Source organism: Adiantum capillus-veneris, chromosome 19 (genome assembly GCF_014529385.1).
Source record: "Adiantum capillus-veneris isolate H3 chromosome 19, ASM1452938v2, whole genome shotgun sequence".
NCBI lineage: Eukaryota > Viridiplantae > Streptophyta > Polypodiopsida > Polypodiales > Pteridaceae > Adiantum > Adiantum capillus-veneris.
In genome coordinates, this window is record NC_140949.1 from 114,977,065 (window position 1) to 115,001,460 (window position 24,396).

Consider the following 24,396-nt stretch of genomic DNA (forward strand, 5'->3'; position numbering starts at 1 on the left):
TACGGATGTATGGAATCGGATGGTTCCAAACTTGTCGCTCGAGCAGGCTGATTACAAAGAGAACCTGGATTTCCACATCATGCGCCTGGACAAAGCAGATGTATTTTAGGAAGACTCATTGTATATGAACTATGTACATCACTCTCTTGTTTTTGTTAAGCAGAACATGCCTCATGTATCTGTGTCGCTTTGTAATCAGAAGTCTGTAAATAATGGTTTTGCAATACCAATGTTACTGCTTTGGAAATGCATAAAGAAATAAAGTCTTCTGATGTTGACTTTTATCAATGTGTACCATCTGCTTGGTTTGATTCATTAGTGCTTGGTACTTCTGTCACTGAATTTCGTAAAAATGTTTCATGTTCTTCTGTTGAACTTGGGGATTCCGACGAATCCAACCTTATCTGAGAAATCATGACTGATTTCGAGGATGTTTTTCCTGATGATCTACCTCCTGGCTTGCCGCCTTCGAGAGGAGTAGATCATGGCATTGAGTTGGTGGCTGCTAGCCAGCCCTTCTCAAAGCAACCTATCGGTTTAGTAAAACCGAGAAGGACGAGATTCAACGACAGCTGAAAGATTATCTCGACAGGGGCTTTGTTCGACCAAGTAAGTCCCCGTGGGGAGCGCCAGTGTTACTTTCTCGAAAGAAGGATAACACTATGCGTTTCTGCGTGGATTATAAGGGGTTGAATAAGCTCACTTTCAAGAACAAGTATCCGCTCCCACGCATGGACGATCTGATAGATCGGCTCCATGGAGCGTTGTATTTTACGAAGAGACCTGCGATCAAGCTATCATCAAATACGGATCAAACTAGAAGATATTCCTAAGACAGGCTTCCATACGGGTTATGGTCACTACGAGTTTTTGGTCTTGCCTTTTGGTTTGACCAGTGCTCCAGCTTAGTTTCAGCAGATGATGAATCATCTGCTGAGACCATTTTTAGGCAACTTCGTTGTTGTATTTCTCGATGATATCTTGATCTACAGCCGAAGTTTGCCTGAGCACCTAGCGCATATACGCACTGTTCTCGAAGTACTGAGGACTGAGAAGCTTTATGCTAAGGCTTCTAAGTGTGAATTCTTTAGGAAAGAGCTTCTGTACTTAGCTCATATCATTACTCGCGATGGAATTCGCGTTGAGCCTGAAAAGTTGGATAAAGTGCGAAATTGGCCCATTTTGAAGAATGTACGCGAGGCTTTACTGGCTTCTTTCGCAAGTTTATCAAGGATTACTCTAAAGTTGCTGCTCCGTTGATGCAACTTTTAAAAGGAGGGGTGAAAGGGCCAAAAACTTCGGGTCTTCATCATAAAGGTAATCCCCCTGTTGTCTGGAATGAGCGTCTCGACGAGAGCTTTCGGACACTAAAGCACTTGGTGACTACTGCGCCAATATTGCACATTGTGGATCCTAGCAAACCGTTTGTGGTTGAAACAGATGCTAGTGATTATGCTATTGGTGCGGCATTATACCAGGATGGACGTCCTGTAGCGTTTGAAAGTAAGAAGCTTTCTGACGCTGAAATGCGTTATCCAACGTACGAGAAGGAGCTTTATGCCGTAGTCCACGCCCTGAAGAAATGGTGGCACTACTTGTATGGCTCTACGTTTGTTGCATGGACAGATCATCACTCCTTGCGCTATATCTGTGATCAAGGTGATCTCAGAGACCAGAAGGCTAGATGGGTTGAGCTTATGCAAGAGTTTGACTTTGAGATCCGTTATAGAAAAGGATCCAGCAATCGAGTTGCCGAGACGCTCAGTAGGATTCCTGAGGTTAATGCGCTGAAATCTCGACGGATTTCTATCTCTCTCTCCGAGGGCTATGTCGTTCTGATGGCCATTTTGGCAAGATATGGAACGAGGTCGAAGCGGGGCATGACTCGCATATAGGCTTGGGTGGTCCGGAGACCCAAGTGAGTCGTGCTGGAGAGACGAGACAGCGACAATATTCCATTAGGAGTGGATTATTGTTCAGAAATGGTAAAGTCTGCGTGCCGGAAATCGATGAGGTTCGATAAAGGATTTTGTGCGAATGCCACGATGTTCCTAGCTGGGCACCTAGGCATCTAGAGAACTTTGGCTTTGGTCAAACGATATTTCTATTGACCAAGAATGTGCTCTTACATAGAGAGTTATGTGAAGAGATGCGCTCAGTGTCAGGTCAATAAGGCAGAGCGCCTTAGGAAAGCTAGCCTGCTACATCCATTGGAAATCCCAGATGCCAAGTGGCAAAGTAATTCCATGGACTTTATCGTTGGTTTGCCAAATACTAGTCGGGGCAATGACGCTATTTGGGTTGTGGTCGATAGACTCACAAAAATGGCGAAGTTTATACCAACGAAGTCGACAATAAAAAGCCATGAGTTGGCGGTTTTATTGGTCGATCAACTCTATAAGCTGTATGGTCTGCCAGAGGATATCGTCAATGATCGAGATACTAAGTTCATTGGCCGATTTTGGCGAGATGTGTTTGCTTATCTTCAGACGAAGTTGAGTATGTCGTCTTCTGACGATCCTGAGTCCGACAGACAAACTGAGAGGATGAATCAGACGTTAGAGGACATGTTGAGGGCCTATGTCTCTCATAGGCAGTCTGACTGGGAAAGGTATCTTCCACAGTTAAGAGTTTGCCTATAATAGTAGCAAGCATTCTGCTACTGGATTTAGCCCATTCATGCTGATGTATGGATTCGAGCCTAAATTCCCGATTGCTATTGGCCTAGAAAAAGTCAAGGAACGCCAAGCTCGTGATTTCTTGTATGACATACAAGAAATGCTCGAATTGGCTAAGGATAGTATAAGGACGGCTCGTGATCGAGTCACTACTTATGCTAATCAAAAGAGATCTCTAAGGACTCTAGATGTGGGACAATGGGTCTATCTGAAGATACCCAAGGATTCCAAGACTATGCGAACGAGAAAGCATTATAAGCTTTCAGCTAGATATTGTGGTCCGTTCTTGATCACAAAGAAAATTGGCCAAGTTGCCCACAAACTGGCTCTTCCTTCGTATGTTAGTGTACATCCAGTGTTTCATGTCAGCCGCCTTAGAGTGAAATTGGGCGAAGCCGACGTTGTTGTGCCTATCGAGGAAAATGTATGGCAAGATATGCAAACTGAGTATATTCCTTGAGAACCAGAAGCAGTTTTAGATCATCGTACCTGTCATTCGCGCCAAAAGGCTTATGACGAGTACTTAATTAAATGGAAGGGAATCTGAAAGGTTTGCTACTTGGGAACCTGTTAGAGCTTTGAAGGCTCAGTATCCCCACTTCATTGATGAGAACATCAATGGTTCTTAAGGGGGGAAGTATGTTATGTCCTGCTCACAGGAGAGGGAATCTAGCCCAGATGCCATCGGGATGGGCGTCCAGTGTCCGGGCGGACGTAGTGTGAACACGGCCAGTGTGGCCGGCCATTATTATAAAAGGGAGGCCAAGGCCTCATTTGCAGTTATGGACCCCCACTGGCAGAGTGCCAGTGGTTAGCCCGCGAGGCTAGGAGTGCGCGAGGTCACCTCAAGGAGGTGAGGCCGGGTGGTATGGGACGCTCAGTCTTACAGGTGCACGCCTACGTCCTCGGACGCTAGCCCCAGCACAAGGGAACTGCCGGATGGTGGCTATGGTCGGGTGGTTCGTCTGACGCGTATCTGTAGGCGGTTTGTGTAGCCGGGAGATCCCCTCTCCTCGTTCGTTTCAATGGGAGTGGCGAAGAAGAGTTTTCCCCACCAGGAGGCTTTCCCGACCCTCCCCCTTCCCCATCTACGCCACGAGTTGTACCAAATTGTATAGAGGCGATGGTCAAGTCGATGATGGAGATGATGGCACAACAACAAGAAACGAATCGAGTTCCGATGACACAACTAGAAAGAAAAGCAGAACGACAGGAAGCCAAGGAACGCGAGCGCGAAGAAAGAAACGAAAGAATTGCTGTACAACAAGAAGCGACTCGCATTGCCTTGGAACGCGAGCGCGACGAACGAAAAGAAAGAAAAGAACAAAGAAAGGAGGAAGCCGAAGCAAGACGAGCGGCCTTAGAGGCCGATCGTGAGGCTCAAAGAGAACTCCGCACTCAAGTATTGGTTCGACAAGTTCTTGCTTCGAAATCTGAACCAACCAAAGATGTTGGTAGTTCCTCAAGTGGCGCAAGCCGAGATGCGGACTCCAACAACCCAATCACAGAGAAGTTGACTTTCAGTAAGTATGATAGTAAGATAGATGCTACGGTTATTCATCTTGGTTGCAACAATTTAATGCTTATTTTGCGACAACTAAGAAGACACGAAATAGCAAGGTTTTGACGGCAGCAATGTACCTTGCCGGTGATGCCATCAATTGGTACCATGCATAGCAAGAGGCACAGTTAGCCGCGCACCTAGAGGGAGCCGACAAATTCACGCCCCTTTCCTTCAATTGGGTTGATTTCCAAGACAAGCTCAAGGCACGGTTTATGCCACCTCAGTACCTCGCACGATTGAAGGACGATTGGCGCGCTGTCAAGCAAAATGGTATGCCGGTTATGTCTTTCTCTAATCGTGTTTTGCAGCTAGGTACCCAATTACGCAAGTCGGATAATGAGCGCAAAGAGGCATTCCTTTACGGATTGGACGAGTATATCAAGTACGATGTCAAGGTGCTCTATCTAATCGATCTCAACAAGGCGGTAGCAATTGCTCTCGCACATGAGATGAAGCACAATAAGGGAAAGCCTAAGGAGAACAAGACTTCCACAAGTACCTTGCAGACTTCTCAGAACTCTCAGAATGGTAAGAACGGTAAGAATGGTAAGAACGGTAACTCTTCTAACCAATCTTCCAACAGTCTCTCAGAAAAAAACTCTTCCAATGAACCTAAGGGTAAGGCTAACACAATTGCTAAACCTAAGCTCACTCCAGATGAAAAGGTAGCAGAAGGAATTTTAGGAGGATACATCACGTCGGAAGAGCAAAGCACTTATTCTAAGGAAGGTCGTTGTTTTCATTGTCACATTAAGGGTCACATAAAAAGAACATGTCCTAAGCTTGAATCTAATGAATCTAATGAATCTAAAGAATCCACAGAACCCACTTCCTCTGTCAATGCGATCACTGACATCACGAGTGTGCCCCAAGTTTCTCATGACCCTCCCATTAATGAGTCTCTCATTAAATGTTATGGTCATCTGGCGGGGCAACGATTTGTCATATTGTTTGACCCAGGTAGTATGCATGATGTGATCAGTCCCTCTCTTGTTGAGAGAGCCCGACTAGAGGTTAGTCAGAAATCCCCTCTCAAGGTCTCTGCTTTGCTCCCGATATGAACTCTCTCATCACGAAAGAGTGTTTTGGTGTGTTGTTTATAGTTCAACAAGCTGCTTTCCGTAGAAACTTTTTTGTCTCTCCTCTCTCAAGATGTGATATGATTTTGGGCATTTGATGGTTTCGTGAGTATAACCCTCTCATTGATTGGGCGGAAAATACGTTCACTCTCAATGCCAAAAGTGACTCTCCCATTGTCATTTGTGGAGAGCAAGTTGTTCATTCTCACTCTCTCATTGCTAATGTACAGGCGAAGATTGAACGGATTCAAGAGGAGACTCTCTCAGTCTCTTCTTCTCCAAAGCATGATACACACGATTTGAATGACAATGATTTGCATGATGATTTGAATGATAATGATGAGCATGATGATTTGGATTTGCATGATCAAGATGGGGTTTCTCACAAGCATGATGAGTTGCATGAAGATGATGTGATTGTTCACAAGGATGATGTGTTAGTTGACACTTTCTCTAGTGAAGCTAACCTCATTGTAGATTCGATCAATCACGAAGGATCGATCTTGGCTCTTGATCCTAGGTCCAAAGAACCCTCACAAGAAGTATTATGTGTTCACATGATTCATACGCACGCATTGTTCGAGTGTTTCATTCGTGATCGTTTCCTGTATTTTAGTCAGCGTCTTTATGTGATCCCTTTTCCTAGGCATGACATATTGTCCGTTGAGCACGTTTCACTCATGAATGAGCACGGATGTATGCGGATTATTCATGAAAAGCTGAAAAGTATGCATTCAAGGACGTCACATTCCATGTCTCTTCCTTGGCACGACACATTTGTAGAAAGAGCACATGAAAGTATGAGCACGCAGCATGGGCTTTTCCGTTGTGAATTGCCACAGTTAATTGCTTTAGATCAGAAGAGAAAGATTCGATCTCATTGTTTGCGTGTATCTGGTGAACAGTTTGGCACTCCGTCTATTTGTTCATCTACATTGCATGCACAGTCTTTGAGAAAGACAAGATTTTTTCCATTCACTTTACATGAAATAGGTATATTCATGTTTTTGTGTTGGAAGTGGTTTCAGGAATTTTCAGCCATGGAGATTCTTGAAGAAGAAAGAAGCATGACTCTAGACGAAGTTGAAGCATCGAAGGAGCCACAGAAGACTTTGCGTTGCTTTCGACGCGGCCCAAAGAAGCAAGCGTTGCAGACCTTTATGAAGTTCAAGTACCGCACGACCCACACATCAGAGTGGGCCGGCAAAGAGTCCCTTCCAGGATTCCGGATGTTATTGGCAATCTCCCTCGACGCCATACAGTTCGGTACCAGTACCTCACTTTGAAAAGGAGGGGATGTCACGTGACACATCCAACCCTATGTGTACGTGGACAAGCTACTTCATAACAAGGGTTCCGTCAGTCCAGTCAGTCTAGATTTAGAAGTGATCTGGTACTTTTGTGAGTCTGTTCGCAGACCGTGCATGCCCAGTCACTTAGTGTAGATGCATATCCTCTGGTTGCACACAGCATGATCATAAGCATTTCCATCAAAATCCATCAAAATTTAGCCTATTTTCTCTATTTTTGACATTTTTCACTTATTATTTTTAAGTGACTTTTGTTGGAAAATAGGTAGGGAAAATTGAGTAAGTTTGTATATAAGCAAACCTAGACTAGCACTAATTGGCAAAAGAGGCAACAGGAGCTCCATCGCTCAACAGGCAACTTCTCAGCAAGAACCTCCATTGGTGGCGTTTTTCCTCCAAGCAAGGACTCAGATCCCCTAGCGTTTTTCATCAAGCATCCTCGCCAAGCATCCTCAGCCCCTAGCGTTTTTTATCCTAGCTTCATCGCCCAGAAGATCCCAACCTCTAGCGTTTTCCCAAGCAAGCAATCATCGCCATAGATCACCATCCTGGCTGGCGTTTTTCAGCATCACATGATCGCCCACATGCATGGCGTTTTCAGCCCTAAAACCGGCAATTTTCAGCCCTAAAGACAAGCAATTTTCAGCCATCAAGAACCTGCCCACATCAGCGTTTTTGGTGTCAGATCATTTCAGCCATTAGCGTTTTTTAGGACAGCAGCATTTAGCCTCAGTTTTCAGCAATAGCGTTTTTGGAACAACAGATAAAGAGTAGCAGATTTCAACCATAGCGTCAGTCTTGCCATCCCAGTCATCGACATCGACCTAGCCTAGACTTGCATCAGTCACATGCATTCAGTTTGTACCAGTTTTTGCAATCAATAGTAGACCACTCTCGCCGACGAGAGTGGGACCCTTGGAGGAGGGTTTTACGTCTCTGGTGTCGTATTCTCTTCTCTATCTCTCAATCTCATACACTTGCACGCACAGTGTCCATTCACTTTGTTTATGATCATTGCACTCTCTCATTAAGAACGGAAGGCTCTCCCTTCCATAAGAACAAAAAGGAACCTTGAGCATATTATGGAGCACTCATCTTGAGAAAGAACAACATTCATTCCGCTGCACCTTACAGCCAAAGCCCTCGAATCATCTCGAAATCCAGAAAACGTGTCAAATTTAATTGATTGTCCACCTTCTTTACATTCTCGAACTTTCTTGCTTTTATCCTCCAAAAGGTCATACTGATTGGCTTTATAGAAATTCTTCTTCTTTGCATAAAATCTGTGATCATCGGAGTACGAACTATCCGAAGATGAGTCCTCTATAAAACTGTCAAAAACTCGGCGAAACCTAGGCTTCTTTGCCTTTTTCTTGCCCTGTCCAAAGCTTTGCTTTTTGCTTCGCTTTTTCCCTTTTCAGTCTTCGAGTCAGAAGAGCTAGAAGAACTGTCAGAAGAAGAAGAAGAAGAAGAAGAAGAAGAAGAACAGGATACTCCTTCAAATCTGACATGCTTTTTCTGCTTTCTTGCTGAGGCAAAAGCAGATTGACGACCCAAATTGTCACGCGACACATCCCAACCCTATGTGTCCGTAGACAATCTACACCACAGCAGGGTTCAGTCAGTCCAATCAGTTAGATTAGCAGTGATCTGGCACTTTTGTGAGTCTATTCGTAGACCGTGCATGCCCAGTCACTTAGCATAGATGCATATCCTCCGGTTGCACATAGCATGATCATCGGAATTCCCATCAGAATCCATTAGCATCAGTTAGGGGAATTTTCCAATGCATTTAGCCTATTTTCCTATTTATTGGTTATTTTTATTTATTATTTTTAAGTGACTTTCCAACAAAAGTAGGTAGGGCAATTTTGCTAAGTTAATATATAAGCAAACCCAAGTTAGCACTTTCTGGCAGAAGAGGCAGCAGGAGCTTCCCGCTCAACAGGCAACTTCTCAGCAGTACCCCCCAGCACACCCAGCGTTTTTGGAGTTCATCCTCGCCGGGCCAGATCCCCACCATTGGCGTTTCCTCATTTGCAGATATCGCCTTCATCACCTAGATCCCCCAGCATTGCAGTTCCTCCCCGTGCTAGCAGTAGAGAGCCCAACGTTTTTGCTTGCAAAAACGCTACACAACCAGCCCAGCGTTTTCTTCACAAAAACGCCAGCCCACTTTGCAGATTCCAATGTTTTGCTTTGCAGAGTCAGATCAGCCTCGCATGCATCAGATACATCAGCGTTTTGGGATTGCAGATACAAATCAGCCTAGCGTTTTGGTAAATAAAGGACAGATTCAGCTAGCGTTTTGGTTTTCTGCCCTAAGCCACTTCAGACCACAGTGTTTTCAGACTCATGCACAGTAGCAGAACCACCCCAAGTTGGTTGCAGATGTTCCCCCATTTTCAGCCATAAAAACGCAGCCAAAACAGTCATTTTCAGCCACCGATACAGTCCCGAAATTCAGCGATTAGAAGATCTCAGATTTCAGCCATCAAGTTGTCGTCGTCACCACCGTCGTCGTCATCGGCATAGTCCAAGTTGCATCAGTCCATTGCATTCGCATTGTACACCTTCGTGCAATCAAAGTAGACCACTCTCGCCGACGAGAGTGGGGCCTTCGGAGGAGGGTTTTACAACCTCTCGGGTGTCGTATCTCTTCTCTCTCCTTCTCTCAGTCTCATTCACTTGCACGCACAATATCCACTCACTTTGTTCGTGATCATAGCACTCTCCATAAGACGGAAAGCTCTCTTTCCCTAAGAACTAAAAGGAACCTTGAGCAAATAAAGATCACTAATCTTGAGAAAATACAAAATTCATTCCGCTGCACCTTACACAAATAACCCGGGAAGTCAGTTCCCTTCTTCTGCTTTTTGCCGTGCTTTTTGGCTTTGTTGGTTGCGTCAAAAAGCTGTGTAATCCGCGTATCGACTACCTCTTCTAATTCTTGCTCACTCTCAGACTCTACGTCCAGATGTTCTGCAGAGTGAAGCCCTGCCCACACTTACAAAGGTTTACAAGGGATGCCAAAAGTAGAGCCCTAAAAGCTCTCACTGAAAAACATTTAAAAATAAAGCAATTCCTCTCACAAGCTTGCTTAGTCAAATAAAGCAACTTGCATAGGTTTTCAGTTAGCCCTGCGTAGGCAAAAAGCAAGCCGTACAACTCCGTAAAAAGCGCCACAAAATGCGGGGGCTGCCGTACAGTCATGCCACGTCAACATTCAACGTAAATTCCGAAAATCCTGCCATGTCAGCACTGCTCTGAATTCTGCCACCACAGCCACAGGTAGGGTGTGTGTGTTTCTCCTGCCCAAGTGGCTATGCCACGTCATCGATTTGTGACAAGACAACTATGCCATTTGGAAAGCAACCATGATGGCGGTCTTCGACTCTTACGAGATTGGAGGCTTTGTTTCAAGCAACTTTCAAAAGCCAAAGGACCCTGCGGGAGCGAAGCTATGGGAGCGTGTCAATGCTCAAATCCGGTCTTTTATTATCCTCAATGATACACCATCACTTATTAGTCACATACGATTGATGAAAGATGTGAAGTTGATTTAAGATCAGATTTCTTCACTTAATGATTTAAGATCAGATTTCTTCACTTAATGATCTACCAGTTCAGAGGATATGGCCGTACAGTTTTTGGCCCAATTGCCTCCTCGGTATACCAACTTCTATTCTTCATTGATCACGAGTGGCCGGCTGAATATTGTCTCTTAGGACAAGATTGTTCCAATGATATTGGACCAAGAGGAGAGGTTCAATACAGGGAAGAAGTCAAGCTCTGAAGCCTTGACTGGTTCTTCCAACAACAACAAGAAGTAGAAGGGTAAGAAGAAAAGCAACAACACCAAAGACAAGAAGAGTGATGCTGAACGAGAAGCCTTGAAGGCGGAACAACATTGTAATAGTCGTGGTGAGAAGGGATAGTATTGGAGGAAGTGTCCAAAGCGTGTTGGAGATGCTTCGACTTCTTCGGCGGCAGTGGTACAGTCACTGGCCTTCGTTCATTTGGAAATTCTCCCCTCACAGGACTCTCCAAGGAGTCACGTATGGAATAGCCTGAAATTGTCTCCCCACTCTGTATCCGTGCAAACATGTCAGCAAAGTCAGGATCTGTGGCGTACTAGTCGACCATATCCTCCAAGCTTCGATGATGTACCGCGGAAATAGCCAGAACCAAGGGCTTTGGAGACAATGCATCTGCCACTAAGTTCTTTTGTCCCTGAACATGGACAATCTGGAAGTGAAACTGTCACAGGATGTTAGCCCACCTCATCTGCTTTTTCGAAAGCTGCTTTTGTAACAAGAAGTAGCGTAAACTCTAATGATCCCTAAAGACTGTGAAATCAGCTCCAAGTAAATAGTGTCGCCACTGTGTAAGGGCATGGATAACTGCCAATAGCTCTTTTTCATGAATTTTTGCTACCAACCCTGGACATGGAAACATCCTGCTCTCGTAAGCAATGACATGGCCTTCTTGCATCAAAACTGCTCCCAGACTACGACCACAAGCATCACAATAAACTTTGAATGGCTTTTGCAAGTCAGGCAAAGCCAACACTGGTCCGGTAGTCAATTTCTCTTTGAGGGTTTGAAAAGCGGTAACCTCTGTCGGTCCCCACGTGAAAGGGACTCCTTTCTGAGTCAGTAAATGCAAAGGAGGAGCTATCTCTGCAAACTTTTGAATGAACCGCCGATAATAAGAGCACAAGCCCAAAAAGCTTCGAACTTCATGAACATTCTTTAAGTCGGGCCAATCACGAATAGTCTCAATTTTGGTCGGGTCAATCTGTACTCCTTCTACTGAGACGATGTGTCCCAAGAAATGTATTCGGGCAAGAAAAATTCACTCTTTTTCAGATTGATAACCAATCTATGCTTCCACAAGGCTTGAAAGACCTGTGGCAGATGACGTCTATGCTCTGCTTCATTCTTGGAGAAAACTATAATGTCGTCAAAGAAAGTGCCCACAAAAGATAGTAAAAAGATTCTCCCTAATAAAGATTCTCTTTAAGGGGGGGACCAGCCCATCTTCTGGTCCCAAATACTATGTCCATCTTCTCCCTCATCTCTTTTGAATCGAAGGATTATTTATTTTCGCCTTGTTGATTGTTCATGTGCGCTCCCGTTTGTGACAGATGAGATGGCTACACAGTGATCTAGGTGCATCAAGAGTTCTAAAAGGAATGAGATGGCTCGATTGAATGATTGAAACAGAAGTGTTCGGTGTGAACTAAGGGTGTGATTTGTGGACTGCATGCTATGTGGATGTACTGTCTTGTAAGGATAGTCATGGGCATGGTTTGCTTGATTGAAATGTGAAAGGATATGAATCTGATAGTAACAAGATTTAGTAGATCAAGACATCCGTGAAAAGATCAGTGTGGTTTGGATGTGATTGCTAAATGGTCACAATGATCAAGATTTCTCTTTGAGACCCTCGACAGAAATGTGATTGACCAGTGACTGATGTCTTTGTAGAAGTACTGAATTGGTGGAGTCTGGTGCATGAGTACACACAATCAGTGTCTACTGAAGAAAGTTTATGTCCTTTGGCTGTTTTTTTTGCACACGTAATCAAGGGTGATTACAATTCTTTCAAGAAGGGGGAAATGTCACTGAGTGATGACATGGCATGACCAACTAGAAAAGAAATGGCCGAGTGGACAAGAGAAACTGAACAGATTCAACTTGAGAACTAATGAAGCACCAACCGTGGGGCCCGAAACCCTAAGAGAAGAAGCTTGAACCCTCAAAGAGATTTTTGTAAAATGCGTTGCCATGCTGACGTGGCAGATTGTATGGACTACTGACGTGGTAGGACTGTATGGATGGTGGGTTTTTATGTTGTTCTGCTGACGTGGTAGGACTATACGGATTTCTGTAGATTACGCAAGCAGCTTTTGCAGATTTCAGCGCTAGCTTTTGGGGACCAGAGCTTTTGGGGTACTTTGCCTTTGAACCGATTGCTTTCGGGGCTCTGCTTTTGGGCATCCCTTGTACTGTTTATAAGAGCCCTTGGGCCTCTCACTCTACAAAGCATCTAGACGCAGAGTCTGAGAGCAAAGGACCCTCGGGAGTTGTACTTTGCAATGATCAATAATAAAGAAATACTAGAAGGAGCGCCAGTCTTTAGGGCCAGTGCTTCTGGGCACGGGACTCTCTCTCTCTCTCTCTCTCTCTCTCTCTCTCTCTCTCTCTCTCTCTCTCTCTCTGAATATTTATTTATTTATTTATTTAAGTTCAGTGATTTAGAAGTTTCTGTTCGTGTGTTGCTATTGATTTCTCGGTTGGAGTGTCCAAGCCTATAACAGATATGTTGTAAGAATAGAGTTGCCATTCTATCTACTTTTACGGTTTTCTTGACGAGAATGAAATGAGCTTGTTTGTTGAAGCCGTCAATAATGCATTCCAAACTTCTTCCTGTTCTTTGGACTTCAAGCAGCTTTACATATAAAACAAAACAAGATGAAGAAAACAGTTTACTTACAGTTTTCCCGCTAGAACTTGATACGCAGGCTATGATCAAAGGAATCCCATCATTTCTAACTATTATTGTAGAGTTCGCAGGATCTGTAAAGAAAACAATCCTAGTAAACTATGAGAATCTTGTAACTTGCATGAAAAAATCATCTACTTGACCCAACAAATGCAGATTATCATAGGCTTGCTGCAAAAATTAGCATAAGAAAGGACCTGATGATAGTTCAAATTGACATAGACTAATTCGAATGCTACTTCCACATGGCCGAAGGCATAAAAAACAAATGTATTTTGATGGAAACAAAACATATGCATATACATCCAGATACATTTGAAAAACATTGATAAAGTGACCATACCTGGACAGCAATTACAAAGTCCAGCTACACCATACTCAACCATCTTTGGGCATGGCTCTGTGAGGCAATCTAGGAAAAGATCAATTATATGAAGCTGCAAGCAGAAAATAAGTAAGGTTCAAAGAAAGTATGCATGACGAGAATTGATTGTACTACTTGAGATACTTCACCTTTCGGAAAAACTCGTAGTTGAAAGGGTCGTAGGCAAAGTTAGCAAGATGGGCAACAATGTTGCGTTTAGAGTCTGCAAAAGAAAGTGTTTAGACCAACAAATAAAATGAGTGTTGACGTGAAACTAGACAAATACCTTCATTCGCCGTTTTTTGAAACTCAGTCACTAGCTCCTTCCAAGACAATATGACAAACACTATAATCAATCTCTCTCTCTCTCTCTCTCTCTCAAAAGAAAAAGAGACTGATTCTATTACTTCAAAATCTCCCAGAACGCCCAAATGGTACGTATTTTGAGAGCAAGTACGTCACTCTTTACATAGCACGCCTGCAGGCATCAAACGGAAAACTGTAAAACGAGATACGACCAGGCACATGGCCAAATGGAAGACTGAAGACCACGGTAAAAAACCTCCCTCTCTCTGGCGAGAAAAGCAGTTGTATTCTGTGTACAAAGAGACCTCTGGAGATGCTCAATGGCCTATCACCTAGAGGTAGTACAAAAGCAAGAGAACAATGTGAAGGCTATGTAAACATCAAGGTGGCCTGTATGATGAGTGTAAAATGAACCACTGGGGAGGTGCATAATGCCATGTGATGTGGGCATGGTCCCACTGAAAATAACTAGATTCTACGCTGATCCGTGCCCTGGAGGAGCCTGTTGAGGTATCCCACTGACTGCATCTGAGCATTGGGGATGTGTTGCTAGCAGGTGTTTTCAATGCCCAGACAAGAAATTGCCGATTGACTTTAATGAAACAGATAGTGAGATGTTTCAAGAGCTTGCATAAGTCATATTAGTACAGGACAAGAACAAATGGCACACATTGGAAGTGCGGATGGGCTGGCCAATATGTCTGAATATTGTAGATTCTTTGATTTGATTGCCAGGCCTGATATCGAGGGGCATGGAGTGTAGCCCCGAATATACAAGTAATTGCGGAAATTGAATTGAAGATAACACTATTCCATAGGCAGAAAAGATATAAGATGCGGAACAAGAAGAAATTCTTCTCCAGCATGATGCCATCTCAGCGAGAATATTCATTCTCTCTCTCTCTCTCTCTCTCTCTCTCTCTCTCTCTCTCTCTCTCTCTCTCTCTCTCTCTCTCTCTGTGTGTGTGTGTGTGTGTGTGTGTGTGTGTGTGTGTGTACCTGTAGGTAATCATCGCGAGAGGAGCCGTATCGGCCAGTGCGTTGCCGTTGCCTTTCCTTGTTGGTGAACATTTTTCCGACAAGCAGGTAGGGAGTACCCAATTGTAGAAATTCGGAAAAGCAAGGGAATCTATGTTGATGCGATCAGTCGTCGTGCGAGGCGGCCAGGTGATGCAGAGGGTGTCGCGTATGTGATGCAAGCTGCATAGGCGATGAGACGACGAGCATGCAACGATGCGCAGGAGCCAGCAGGCCAGGGCGGAGCATGAAGCCGCTGGGGAGAACTTATTTTCTTTTTTCTAAAGTAAAAGTACGTCCGCAGAGCATAAGTCGCTTGCGTGCATGATGGTTAGGCCTAGGGTGTGAGGCTTTAGCGCTTTCGAGTGGACTGCAGTAGGGAGTTTTGCGCCTCCAGCAGTCCTGCAAGGCAGCAAGGCAAAGGAATCTATCATCGCGATAGATTCCGCGGCAATAAATGAAGGGGGTACCCAATCAACTAACATAATATGGCGGCAAGGGTACCCCTACCACGTGTTAGCATTTGCGACAAAGTAGAAATTCCTACGTAAATCTGATTTCCTACGTTACATTTAACAGGAAAAAGAGATTTACGTTGCAGGGACTTTGAATGAGGCCAGGGCGCGGGTGGCGGAGCATTTGCAGCTTGTTGGCAAGCTTAACTGACTCGCTGCCAAGGAATATTGGTTGGCTCGCATATTTCGTGCTCTCAGAAGCTCAGAGCTCCTTGCTCGCTCATTTTTCCCAGCTCCCAGAGCTCCCTGAAGTACACCCACACGAGAGAGAGAGAGAGAGAGAGAGAGACGAAGAGACGCACGTCGAAGCAGGTTGGTAACTCCATGCTCCCATAGCTCCGTGAAGTACACCCACACGAGAGAGAGAGAGAGAGAGAGAGAGAGAGAGAGAGAGAGGTTGGTACTACATGCGTCTGTATATTGTGTGTGTGCGCGACCCTGGTCGATCCAAGCTGCGACCTTTACTGCATGTGAAGACCTGCTGATTTTCTGCGCAGTTTTTGCTCACTAGATTGCTCACTACACCTATAGGTTTGTGTGCACACAGGCGTACCACTGCTGTATTGCTCCACTTCTTCTCTGCTCACCCCGCTGTTGTACTGCGCCCCTCGTACAGCGTCTAATTACCTCCAGTTCTCTGCTCGTGCTGTATAAGCCATCACTCCCAATAATAACCCACAAGTACTGATCATTGGCCTTCAACGTCTCTTGAATATCCATCATGGTCAACAGTGGACGGAGAGCTGCAGATCCGTCCTCCACTTTCATGAGCGGAAGCTCCACATGCTCCAGCTGACATTTACGCCTGGCAAGAAAGCAAAAGGGGCTCCCAAGCGCCATACAACACTGCTGAGCCTGAGTCGTCGACCACCCAATCTCGCTCCCAAGTGCCATACAGTACTGTTGAGCCTGAGTCGTCAACGGCGTCTCCTGCACCGTGCATCTCGCTCCCTGCTGCGCCCAGCTGAACCAAGAAGTTCATGCGTTTCCGACACCGTGCATGCACGCAAGGCATTAGTACTGTTGCGCATGGGTCGTCGACCACCTAGCCTCGCTCACTACCACGCCCAAGTGAACCAAGTTGTGGGCTGTCTCGACAGCACCACCAACTCCTTGTGTCTCCTGCACCGTGCACGCACCTAAAATCCCCGCCGCTTCTTGCGCCTCCTGCATGCACGCACGTGCCTGTGTATGTGTCTGTGTTTGCTCACTGTCTGTTTAGGACTAGCTGCAACGTTCCCTTGCCTTATTAGGCTTTTATTTTATTGTGTTCTTGGAATGAAACGAATGAAATGTTTTTTTTTTTTGCAGGTGCAGGCACACACAAGTTCGAGGCGTGAGTTGCACCAGGTAACTTTGTTCAATTTAATCATTCGTTTATGTTTATTTATTTATTAAATCACTTCATAAAGATACGAGAGAGAGAGAGAGAGAGAGAGAGAGAGAAATGGCAATGAAATGAAATGGATAAGTTTATGTAGTTTATATATTTTGTTTATTTAATTTAAGGTTTGATTTAATCAATCACTTCACTTCATCATCATTCAAAAAGAGCGAGACGATAATGAAATGAAATGTAGTTTAGATATTTTGTTTATATGTAGTTTATATATTTTGTTTATTTAATTTAAGTTTTGATTTAATCAATCACTTCACTTCAAAAAGAGCGAGACGACAATGAAATGAAATGTAGTTTAGATTTAATTTAATTGTTTGATTTAATAAATCACTTAACTTCATCATTCTAAAAGAGCGAGAAGGGGGGTTAACTTCCTTTGAAGAGTTGAATGGTCTATGAGACCACAAGAGGAAGGGGGGGGAAGAGAGAGAGAGAGAGAGAGAATCGAAATGTTATATTAACGTCTTCAAGAGGCCAAAATGACCTATGAGACCAAATTGTTACAAAAATTGTGAAGGTAGAGATAGAGAGAACGAAATGAAATGGAGAGAGAGAGAGAGAGAGAGAGAGATGACAATTGACTGGAACTTAGGAGAACTCAAGACCTGTTTTTCAAGAGGGGAATGGCATAACCAAACTACCACACACAAACAGAGAGAGAGAGAGAGAGAGAGAGAGAGAGAGATGACGAGGGGTTGAACTATAGAGCGTTATACCATTTAATTAACTCTTTTCATTAGTGCACACACACACCCAAGAAGAAGAGAGTTTTAACGTCATAGGAAACTATCCCAACAGACCTTAAAGATTCAGTCGACGAGGAGTTGAACTCAAGACCTACTATTATACAGGGGAATGGCATAACCAAACTTGGGAGAGAGAAAGGTTATACCATTTTCCTAGAGAGTTTTAACGAAATAAAATGAAATGTTATATTAACATCTTTAAATGGCTAAAATGACCTATGAGACCAAAATGTTACAAAATTGTGAATCTGATACCATGTCTGGGTACTAAAAGACTAGAACAAAAATACTACTACTACTAGAATCCATCTTCATCTGCACTCTGGTATAACGCTGCTCCTGTGTTAGAGAGAGAGAGAGAGAGAGAGAGAGAGAGAGAGAGAGAGATGAACTTCTTGGCCACTGAGAAAAAAAACCCATAAAGGTTATACAATTTTTGTCTTTTCATTAGCGCGCACACACACACACACACACACACACACACACACACACACACACGAGAAGTAGAGAGTTTTAACATTGTAGGACACAAAATTGTCCATAAGGCTTCACACACATAGAAATAAAACACACACATGCACAAAGACACATAGAGAGACAGAGAGATGACAATGAACTCAATTGGAGGGTACTTACACACATACACGCACACACACTACACACACACACAAACAAAGAGAGAGAGCGAGAGAGAGAGAGAGAGAGAGAGATGACGATGGGTTGAACTCGAGAGCGTTATACCATTTAATTAACTATTTTCATTAACGCACACACACCCCCAAGAAGAAGAGAGTTTTAACGTCATAGGAAACTATCCCAACAAACCTTAAAGATTCAGTCAACAAGGAGTTGAACTCAAGACCTGCTATTATACAGGGGAATGACATAACCAAACTACCACACTTGGGAGAGAGAAAGGTTATACCATTTTCCTCTTTTTATTAGGGCACACACACTCACCCACAAACACACACCCTAGAAGAAGAGAGTTTTAACGAAATAAAATGAAATGTTATATTAACATCTTTAAATGGCTAAAATGACCTATGAGACCAAACTGTTACAAAATTGTGAATCTGATACCATGTCTGGGTACTAAAAGACTAGAACAAAAATACGACTACTACTATAATCCATCTTCATTTGCACTCTGGTATAACGTTGCTCCTGTGTTAGAGAGAGAGAGAGAGAGAGAGAGATGAACTTCTTGGCCACTGAGAAAAGAAACCCATAAAGGTTATACAATTTTTGTCTTTTCATTAGCGCGCGCGCACACACACACACACCCGAGAAGTAGAGAGTTTTAACATTGTAGGACACAAAATTGTCCATAAGGCTTCATACACATAGAAATAACACACACACATGCACAAAGACACATAGAGAGACAGAGAGATGAAAATGAACTCAATTGGAGGGTACTTACACACATACACGCACACACACTACACACACACAAACAAAGAGAGAGAGAGAGAGAGAGAGGAAAAGAAAAATACCAATGAGGGGTTGAACTCGAGAGCGTTATATCATTTAATTAACTCTTTTCATTAGCGCACACACACACCCAAGAAGAAGAGAGTTTTAACATCATAAGAAACTATCCCAACAGACCTTAAAGATTCAGTCGATGAGGAGTTGAACTCAAGACCTGCTATTATACAGGGGAATGGCGTAACCAAACTACCACACTTGGGAGAAAGAAAGGTTTTACCATTTTCCTCTTTTTATTAGGGCACACACTCACCCACACACACACCCGAGAAGAAGAGAGTTTTAACGAAATAAAATGAAATGTTATATTAACATCTTTAAATGGCTAAAATGACTTATGAGACCATGTATGGGTACTAAAAGACTAGAACAAAAATACTACTACTACTACTAGAATCCATCTTCATCTGCACTCTGGATCTTCGTAGCTCCCGTGTTAGAGAGAGAGAGAGAGAGAGAGAGAGAGAGAGAGAGAAGAAAAAGACCAAAGTGAATAAAATTATAGGTGAGTGAGATAAAGAGAGAGACAACAATGATATGAGTAATGGTAATGTGATCAAAAGAGACGTAAGGAGAGTTAAATGTGAGTAACAATTCCATCCAAAGATGTAGATTTTAATGTCATAGAGAGAGTTTCCAAAGATCTCGGGCTTGATGTAAATGCCTAGAGCAATTTCAATAGACATGATACTCAAAAGGCAAGCCCAAGAGAGCCTTCATAGTAAACCAAGATGGTATCTTTGTCTTCACCCTAATAAGCAAGAGGTTTTTAGGGTCCTTTCTATGGAAGTATTAAAGGATCTATCTAATGATAGGGCCTCCAAATCTAGCTATGCTATTCCAATGATAGTTTGTCACTCTCATACGAATAGTTTCAAAAGATCCCAAGGATATTATAAGTGCCCTGTTGTAAGAAATCAAGAGGGAATTTGGACAATCAACATCTTATTCTTAACAATAAGATAAAACACCTGATTGTTCTATACATCATGCCGAGTTTGATTATTGTGGGAGGAGATGATGTCCCAAAGAGGCAGGGACTGATCTATTTTCCATATGATGCGAACTGAGGGCTTCTCTCCTAATGCATTTACATATGCATTACAGTTCAAAATAATCCATAGTTTGATCACCAAAAGGTGACCACATGGATAGAAGATCACATGAAACCATTATAGATTTTAAAAAGGGTTGGATAGAGAGTATAACACGTGTGATTAAAAGATCCAATACTGCTTCCGAACCCTATAAATTTTAGATATAGAGTGAAAGTGAGAGAGAGAGAGAGAGAGAGAGAGATGGAGAGGGAGAGAGAGGGATGGGAAACAGACCTAGAAACAGATTTATTTAAAGAGACATATTGTAAAGTCAATTTTTGTGGATGAAGTCCTAGAGCAACTACACTTACAATGTCTCTCTTTTTTTTCTTAGGAACTTTATGGCACCTAGGGTATATGCTGAATGTTTTGGTTATGGATTGGAAGCGATGGAGATAGTAATGGATCATATAATGATTCACTACTCTCTGGAAAACAAAGCTGACTTCTTTCAAAGCATTGTTCGAGGTTTCTTTCCGGGTGTTACTATAGAAGAAGCTTGGAGAACCTACAACCGCACTTCCATGACTCGAGATGGGACACCCTTTCACCAAGTGTTTGTTAGAATCCAGAATGATCCCAGTCAATGGTTTCGCAACATACGCCTTTTGCAGATTCGAGTAAAGATGGGATACTCAGATGCCCTCTACCTTGATTCTGAGTTAGGTTGTTGTTCTATATCTGAAGTTTATAGCAAAATTAATGCGCTAAAGAGCATTGTAGGACCTGATAAGATAGAGAATCATAAGGAGCCTGTTTTCAAGCGTCCCAGTGCTAAACGCTCTTTTCCCATTTTCAAATGTAGATGGGGTTGACCATGTATTGAGCAAAACTTTTATTTACTGAACAAAAGTGATTCATGAGCATTTTGGTTTGTTTTCCACTTCTCATGCTATCCTTTGTTGTTTTTCACATCTAGATAGAGATGATGTATTTTTTTGATTCTAAAATAGCAAGCACTTAAAAAGTGAATATTCTACGAGGGCTACTTTTTAATTTACAAGCATTCAAACCTTCTTTTTGGTTGTCACATTTCTCTTTGCAACCACTGTAGTTTTTTGTGTACAGTAAAATGGAGATTAGTTGTGCCATTCCATTAGCTACTGCGACCAACGGCTTGATATCTTCTGGGATAGCTGTAAGTGCATCAGCGGGTGAAGAGGAGATATTGTCATCTCTTCCTACTATTCACAATGTGCGTGCAGCAAAGAGAGCAGCTCGAAATGTCGGGAGGAATAGTGCATCTGCTAATGAACGGGAGATACTTTCATCTCTTCGTATTTCGAAATGTGCGTACGGCAAAGAGAGCAGCTCAAAATGTAGAGTGGAATTCGAAGAAGCAAATTATTGGAGATCAAAGCCTCCTGCAATAGGATGGAGACAATGCAAACTAATGTCTCCGATGTGGTTGAAACTTTAAGCTCTGCATTGGAGATTGAAAGTGGGATACTATGGAAATTGCGAGAAGAGACAAAGCATCAAACTTGCAGAGATTAGAGAGTGAGGCATACATGAGAGAGAAACTTTCCAAAGTTGAGGATTCTCAAAAGATGATATTGGCATCTATTGAGAATCTTCGAAAAGAGGCTTTGCGGAGTCAACGTGAATCAAAAGGACGAATGCAAGACAATAATCTACGATAAATCATGCCAGGATTGAGAAGTATCGTCAACAAGCTCGGTGCTTTGACAAAGGTTCAAGATTCAAGACTTTCATATATCCGAGCTACCTCAAATAAATTAAGTGCTTTGGCTAGATTAGTTCGACCAAAGCAGCGTCAAGTTTCTCAACGACCTAATCCTACTAATCCTACTAATGGTAGAAATATGTAATGTTTTGTTGTATCTTCATCAAAGTGTTCTTTTTAATTGAGTCAAGCCGTTGTGTCAAATGTATTTAGTCCTACTTATAGTAGAAATATGTAATGTTATGCTATATCTTCATCAAGCTGTACTCTTTAATTGAGTCACTATCAATGTGTCAAATGTATTTAGGTTAGAGGATATAATTAGATGTCCCAGTTTGTATTGATTTTTATTATGCATAAGAATGTTCTTTTAGTGACAGATCCAAATTATATCAGGTATATTGTATTTATATGAGATCTATTTGCAACTGATTTCATAGATGGTATCTGGACCACGTATATTATCACCTGGTCATGCACGACGTAGTCGACTGCGTGATGATTCGCGAAAGGCGAGGCGCCAAATAGCACGAGAGAAAACAAGGCATTCACTACAAAGTACTGTTGGAACTTTATTGGAGTGCAATGAAAGGCAGAGCGTGCATGATGTACATGAAGGAAACTCTGAAGCCATGAATGTTAGGACAACAATGAACATAGTAGAGGGAAACTATTCTAAAGTAGAAAAGCATTGTTTGTCCATCCGCTTTGAATATCCAACGTCTCTCCTTTTACATCACAAGTCTATGGCACCAGTTCTATCCAAAAGTGTGTGTTGCACAACTTAGGAAGCTTATATTATTTTTTCTCCAAATGTGGAGCAAAGGCCTGGAAGGACGAAGGAACGACTATCCAAACATTTGTGGGTAAATATTGCTGCTCTGATGGAAAAGTCCAATTACTTCCTTTGAATGAGCCACCAGATGAATTGAAAGATTTGATGAGCTCAACCACACCAAGAAGTAGACAGTTCTTACAAAACTTTCGAGGATATAATAATGCATTGGCATTTGTGTATCTTGGTGCCCATATCGATGAGACTATTAATTATGGTGGGAGAGGTGTATACACTTTTAAGGTTCGCGGCTCTGCCTATCATAGCATTGGTTCTTTAGCGCTAGCCCGAAGGACAAAATGAAGTCCCACGCTTTGCACAATTATATTTTTTGATACCGAACATGAGTTGAACAACAGATTGCATCATGTTTCACATTTAGATCGTAGTATTCTAGATTGTTTACAAGTGATGATGCATAGAGTAAATCCATATGCAAATGCTTTACGATCTGTTGCTTCTTTGTCTGGAGATGCTATTGTACCCAATATGAGGATGGTATCGCGACATTGTACTGAATTTTTGACACGGGGGTTTGAAAAGAATCTCCAGCATGCATCGAGCTTACATGTCTTTATTGTATGTTTTATTATTTCCAAGTGGAGAGGATGGGTGGCATCTTTATTTACATACTACCGATGGGAAAAAATTGAGTCAAAAGCAATATTATGTCTTTCGCTTACAAATAAGAGATGATACTGTGGAGTGTCTCCTTCGAGGAGGGTAGGCTATTACAACAGTATGTCGTGGATGCTTATAGTACTCTAGAGGAGTCACGGCTTTTGTGGATGCGAAATAACCAAAAAACACTTTGTGGTGAAGTGTACCAAGGATTGGTTGACATGGTTGAGGCTAGAGATGGCTTAGAGAGGACTGAAGGTCAAAATGTTGGCCGTAGAATTGTTTTGCCTTCGTCTTTTGTTGGAGGTCCAAGATATATGTGCCAATTATTTCAAGATGCAATGGCAATTGTTCGTAGTAGGGGTAAACTGGATCTCTTCATCACATTCACATGTAATCCACGATGGAAGGAAATAGATGATGCATTACTACCTGGACAAAGTGTTGTTGACCGTCCTAATGTGACTATACGAGTGTTTTATCAGAAGTTCCAAGATATGATGCATTTACTTACCAAGCAAGCCGTATTTGGGGAGGTGATTGGACATGTTTCAGAGATTGAGTTTCAGAAGAGAGGTCTTCCTTATGCACATATATTGTTGATACTTGCATCCGAATATAAACCCACAGATACATTACACTATGACAAGTTGGTTTGTGCAGAGCTCCCAGACAAGAATGTGTTTCCAAAATTATTTGATGTAGTGAGTCGTTGTAATGTTCATGGGCCATGTGGTCCTTTGAACCCAAGTTCTCCATGTATGGTTGATGGTAAGTGTAGATTCAAGTTTCCACAAACATTTTCTACATCTACAAATGTAAACGAAAGTGGATATCCTGTGTATATGAGAAGAGATGATGGAAGGTTTGTTACGTCTAAAAATTACAATTTAGATAATCGTTGGGTTGTTCCTTACAACCCTCTCTTATCACTAAGATACCAAGCCCATATTAATGTGAAGATTTGCTCAACTGTCACTGTCGTGAAATATCTTTATAAGTATGTTTACAAGGGACATGATCGAGCCACTGTTGTCCTTCAAGATGGTGAAGGAGCTACTGATGAGATAAAGAGTTATCTCAATGCACGTTATGTTTCTACATCTGAGGCTATGTGGAGAATATTTGGCTTCGACATGCATAGTGAAAGGCCAGCTATTCAATGATTGCAAGT

At 42.7% G+C, this 24,396-nt stretch overlaps 2 protein-coding genes across 3 annotated transcripts in view; one reads left to right on the forward strand and one right to left on the reverse strand.

Moving 5' to 3' along the window:
* Positions 1-15,256, reverse strand: part of LOC147434698 (ARM repeat superfamily protein) — a 68,031-nt gene extending 52,775 nt beyond the window's left edge. For both annotated transcript variants that reach the window (XR_015185376.1, XM_086491149.1), the window contains exons 1-5: positions 14,811-15,256; positions 13,792-13,828; positions 13,655-13,728; positions 13,485-13,578; positions 13,133-13,215 (exon numbers count right to left, since the gene is read on the reverse strand). Coding sequence is in view for 1 of the 2 variants with exons in the window: in XM_086491149.1 (XP_086347275.1) it covers positions 13,133-13,215; positions 13,485-13,578; positions 13,655-13,728; positions 13,792-13,828; positions 14,811-14,882 (360 nt within the window). In the remaining variant the exon portion in view is untranslated. The remainder of the gene's footprint in view (positions 1-13,132; positions 13,216-13,484; positions 13,579-13,654; positions 13,729-13,791; positions 13,829-14,810) is intronic.
* Positions 15,257-23,563: 8,307 nt separating this feature from the next.
* Positions 23,564-24,388, forward strand: LOC147434699 (uncharacterized). Its single transcript, XM_086489665.1, has one exon. The coding sequence runs from the start codon at positions 23,564-23,566 to the stop codon at positions 24,386-24,388; it is 825 nt and encodes a 274-aa protein (XP_086345791.1).
* The last annotated feature ends 8 nt before the right edge of the window (positions 24,389-24,396 follow it).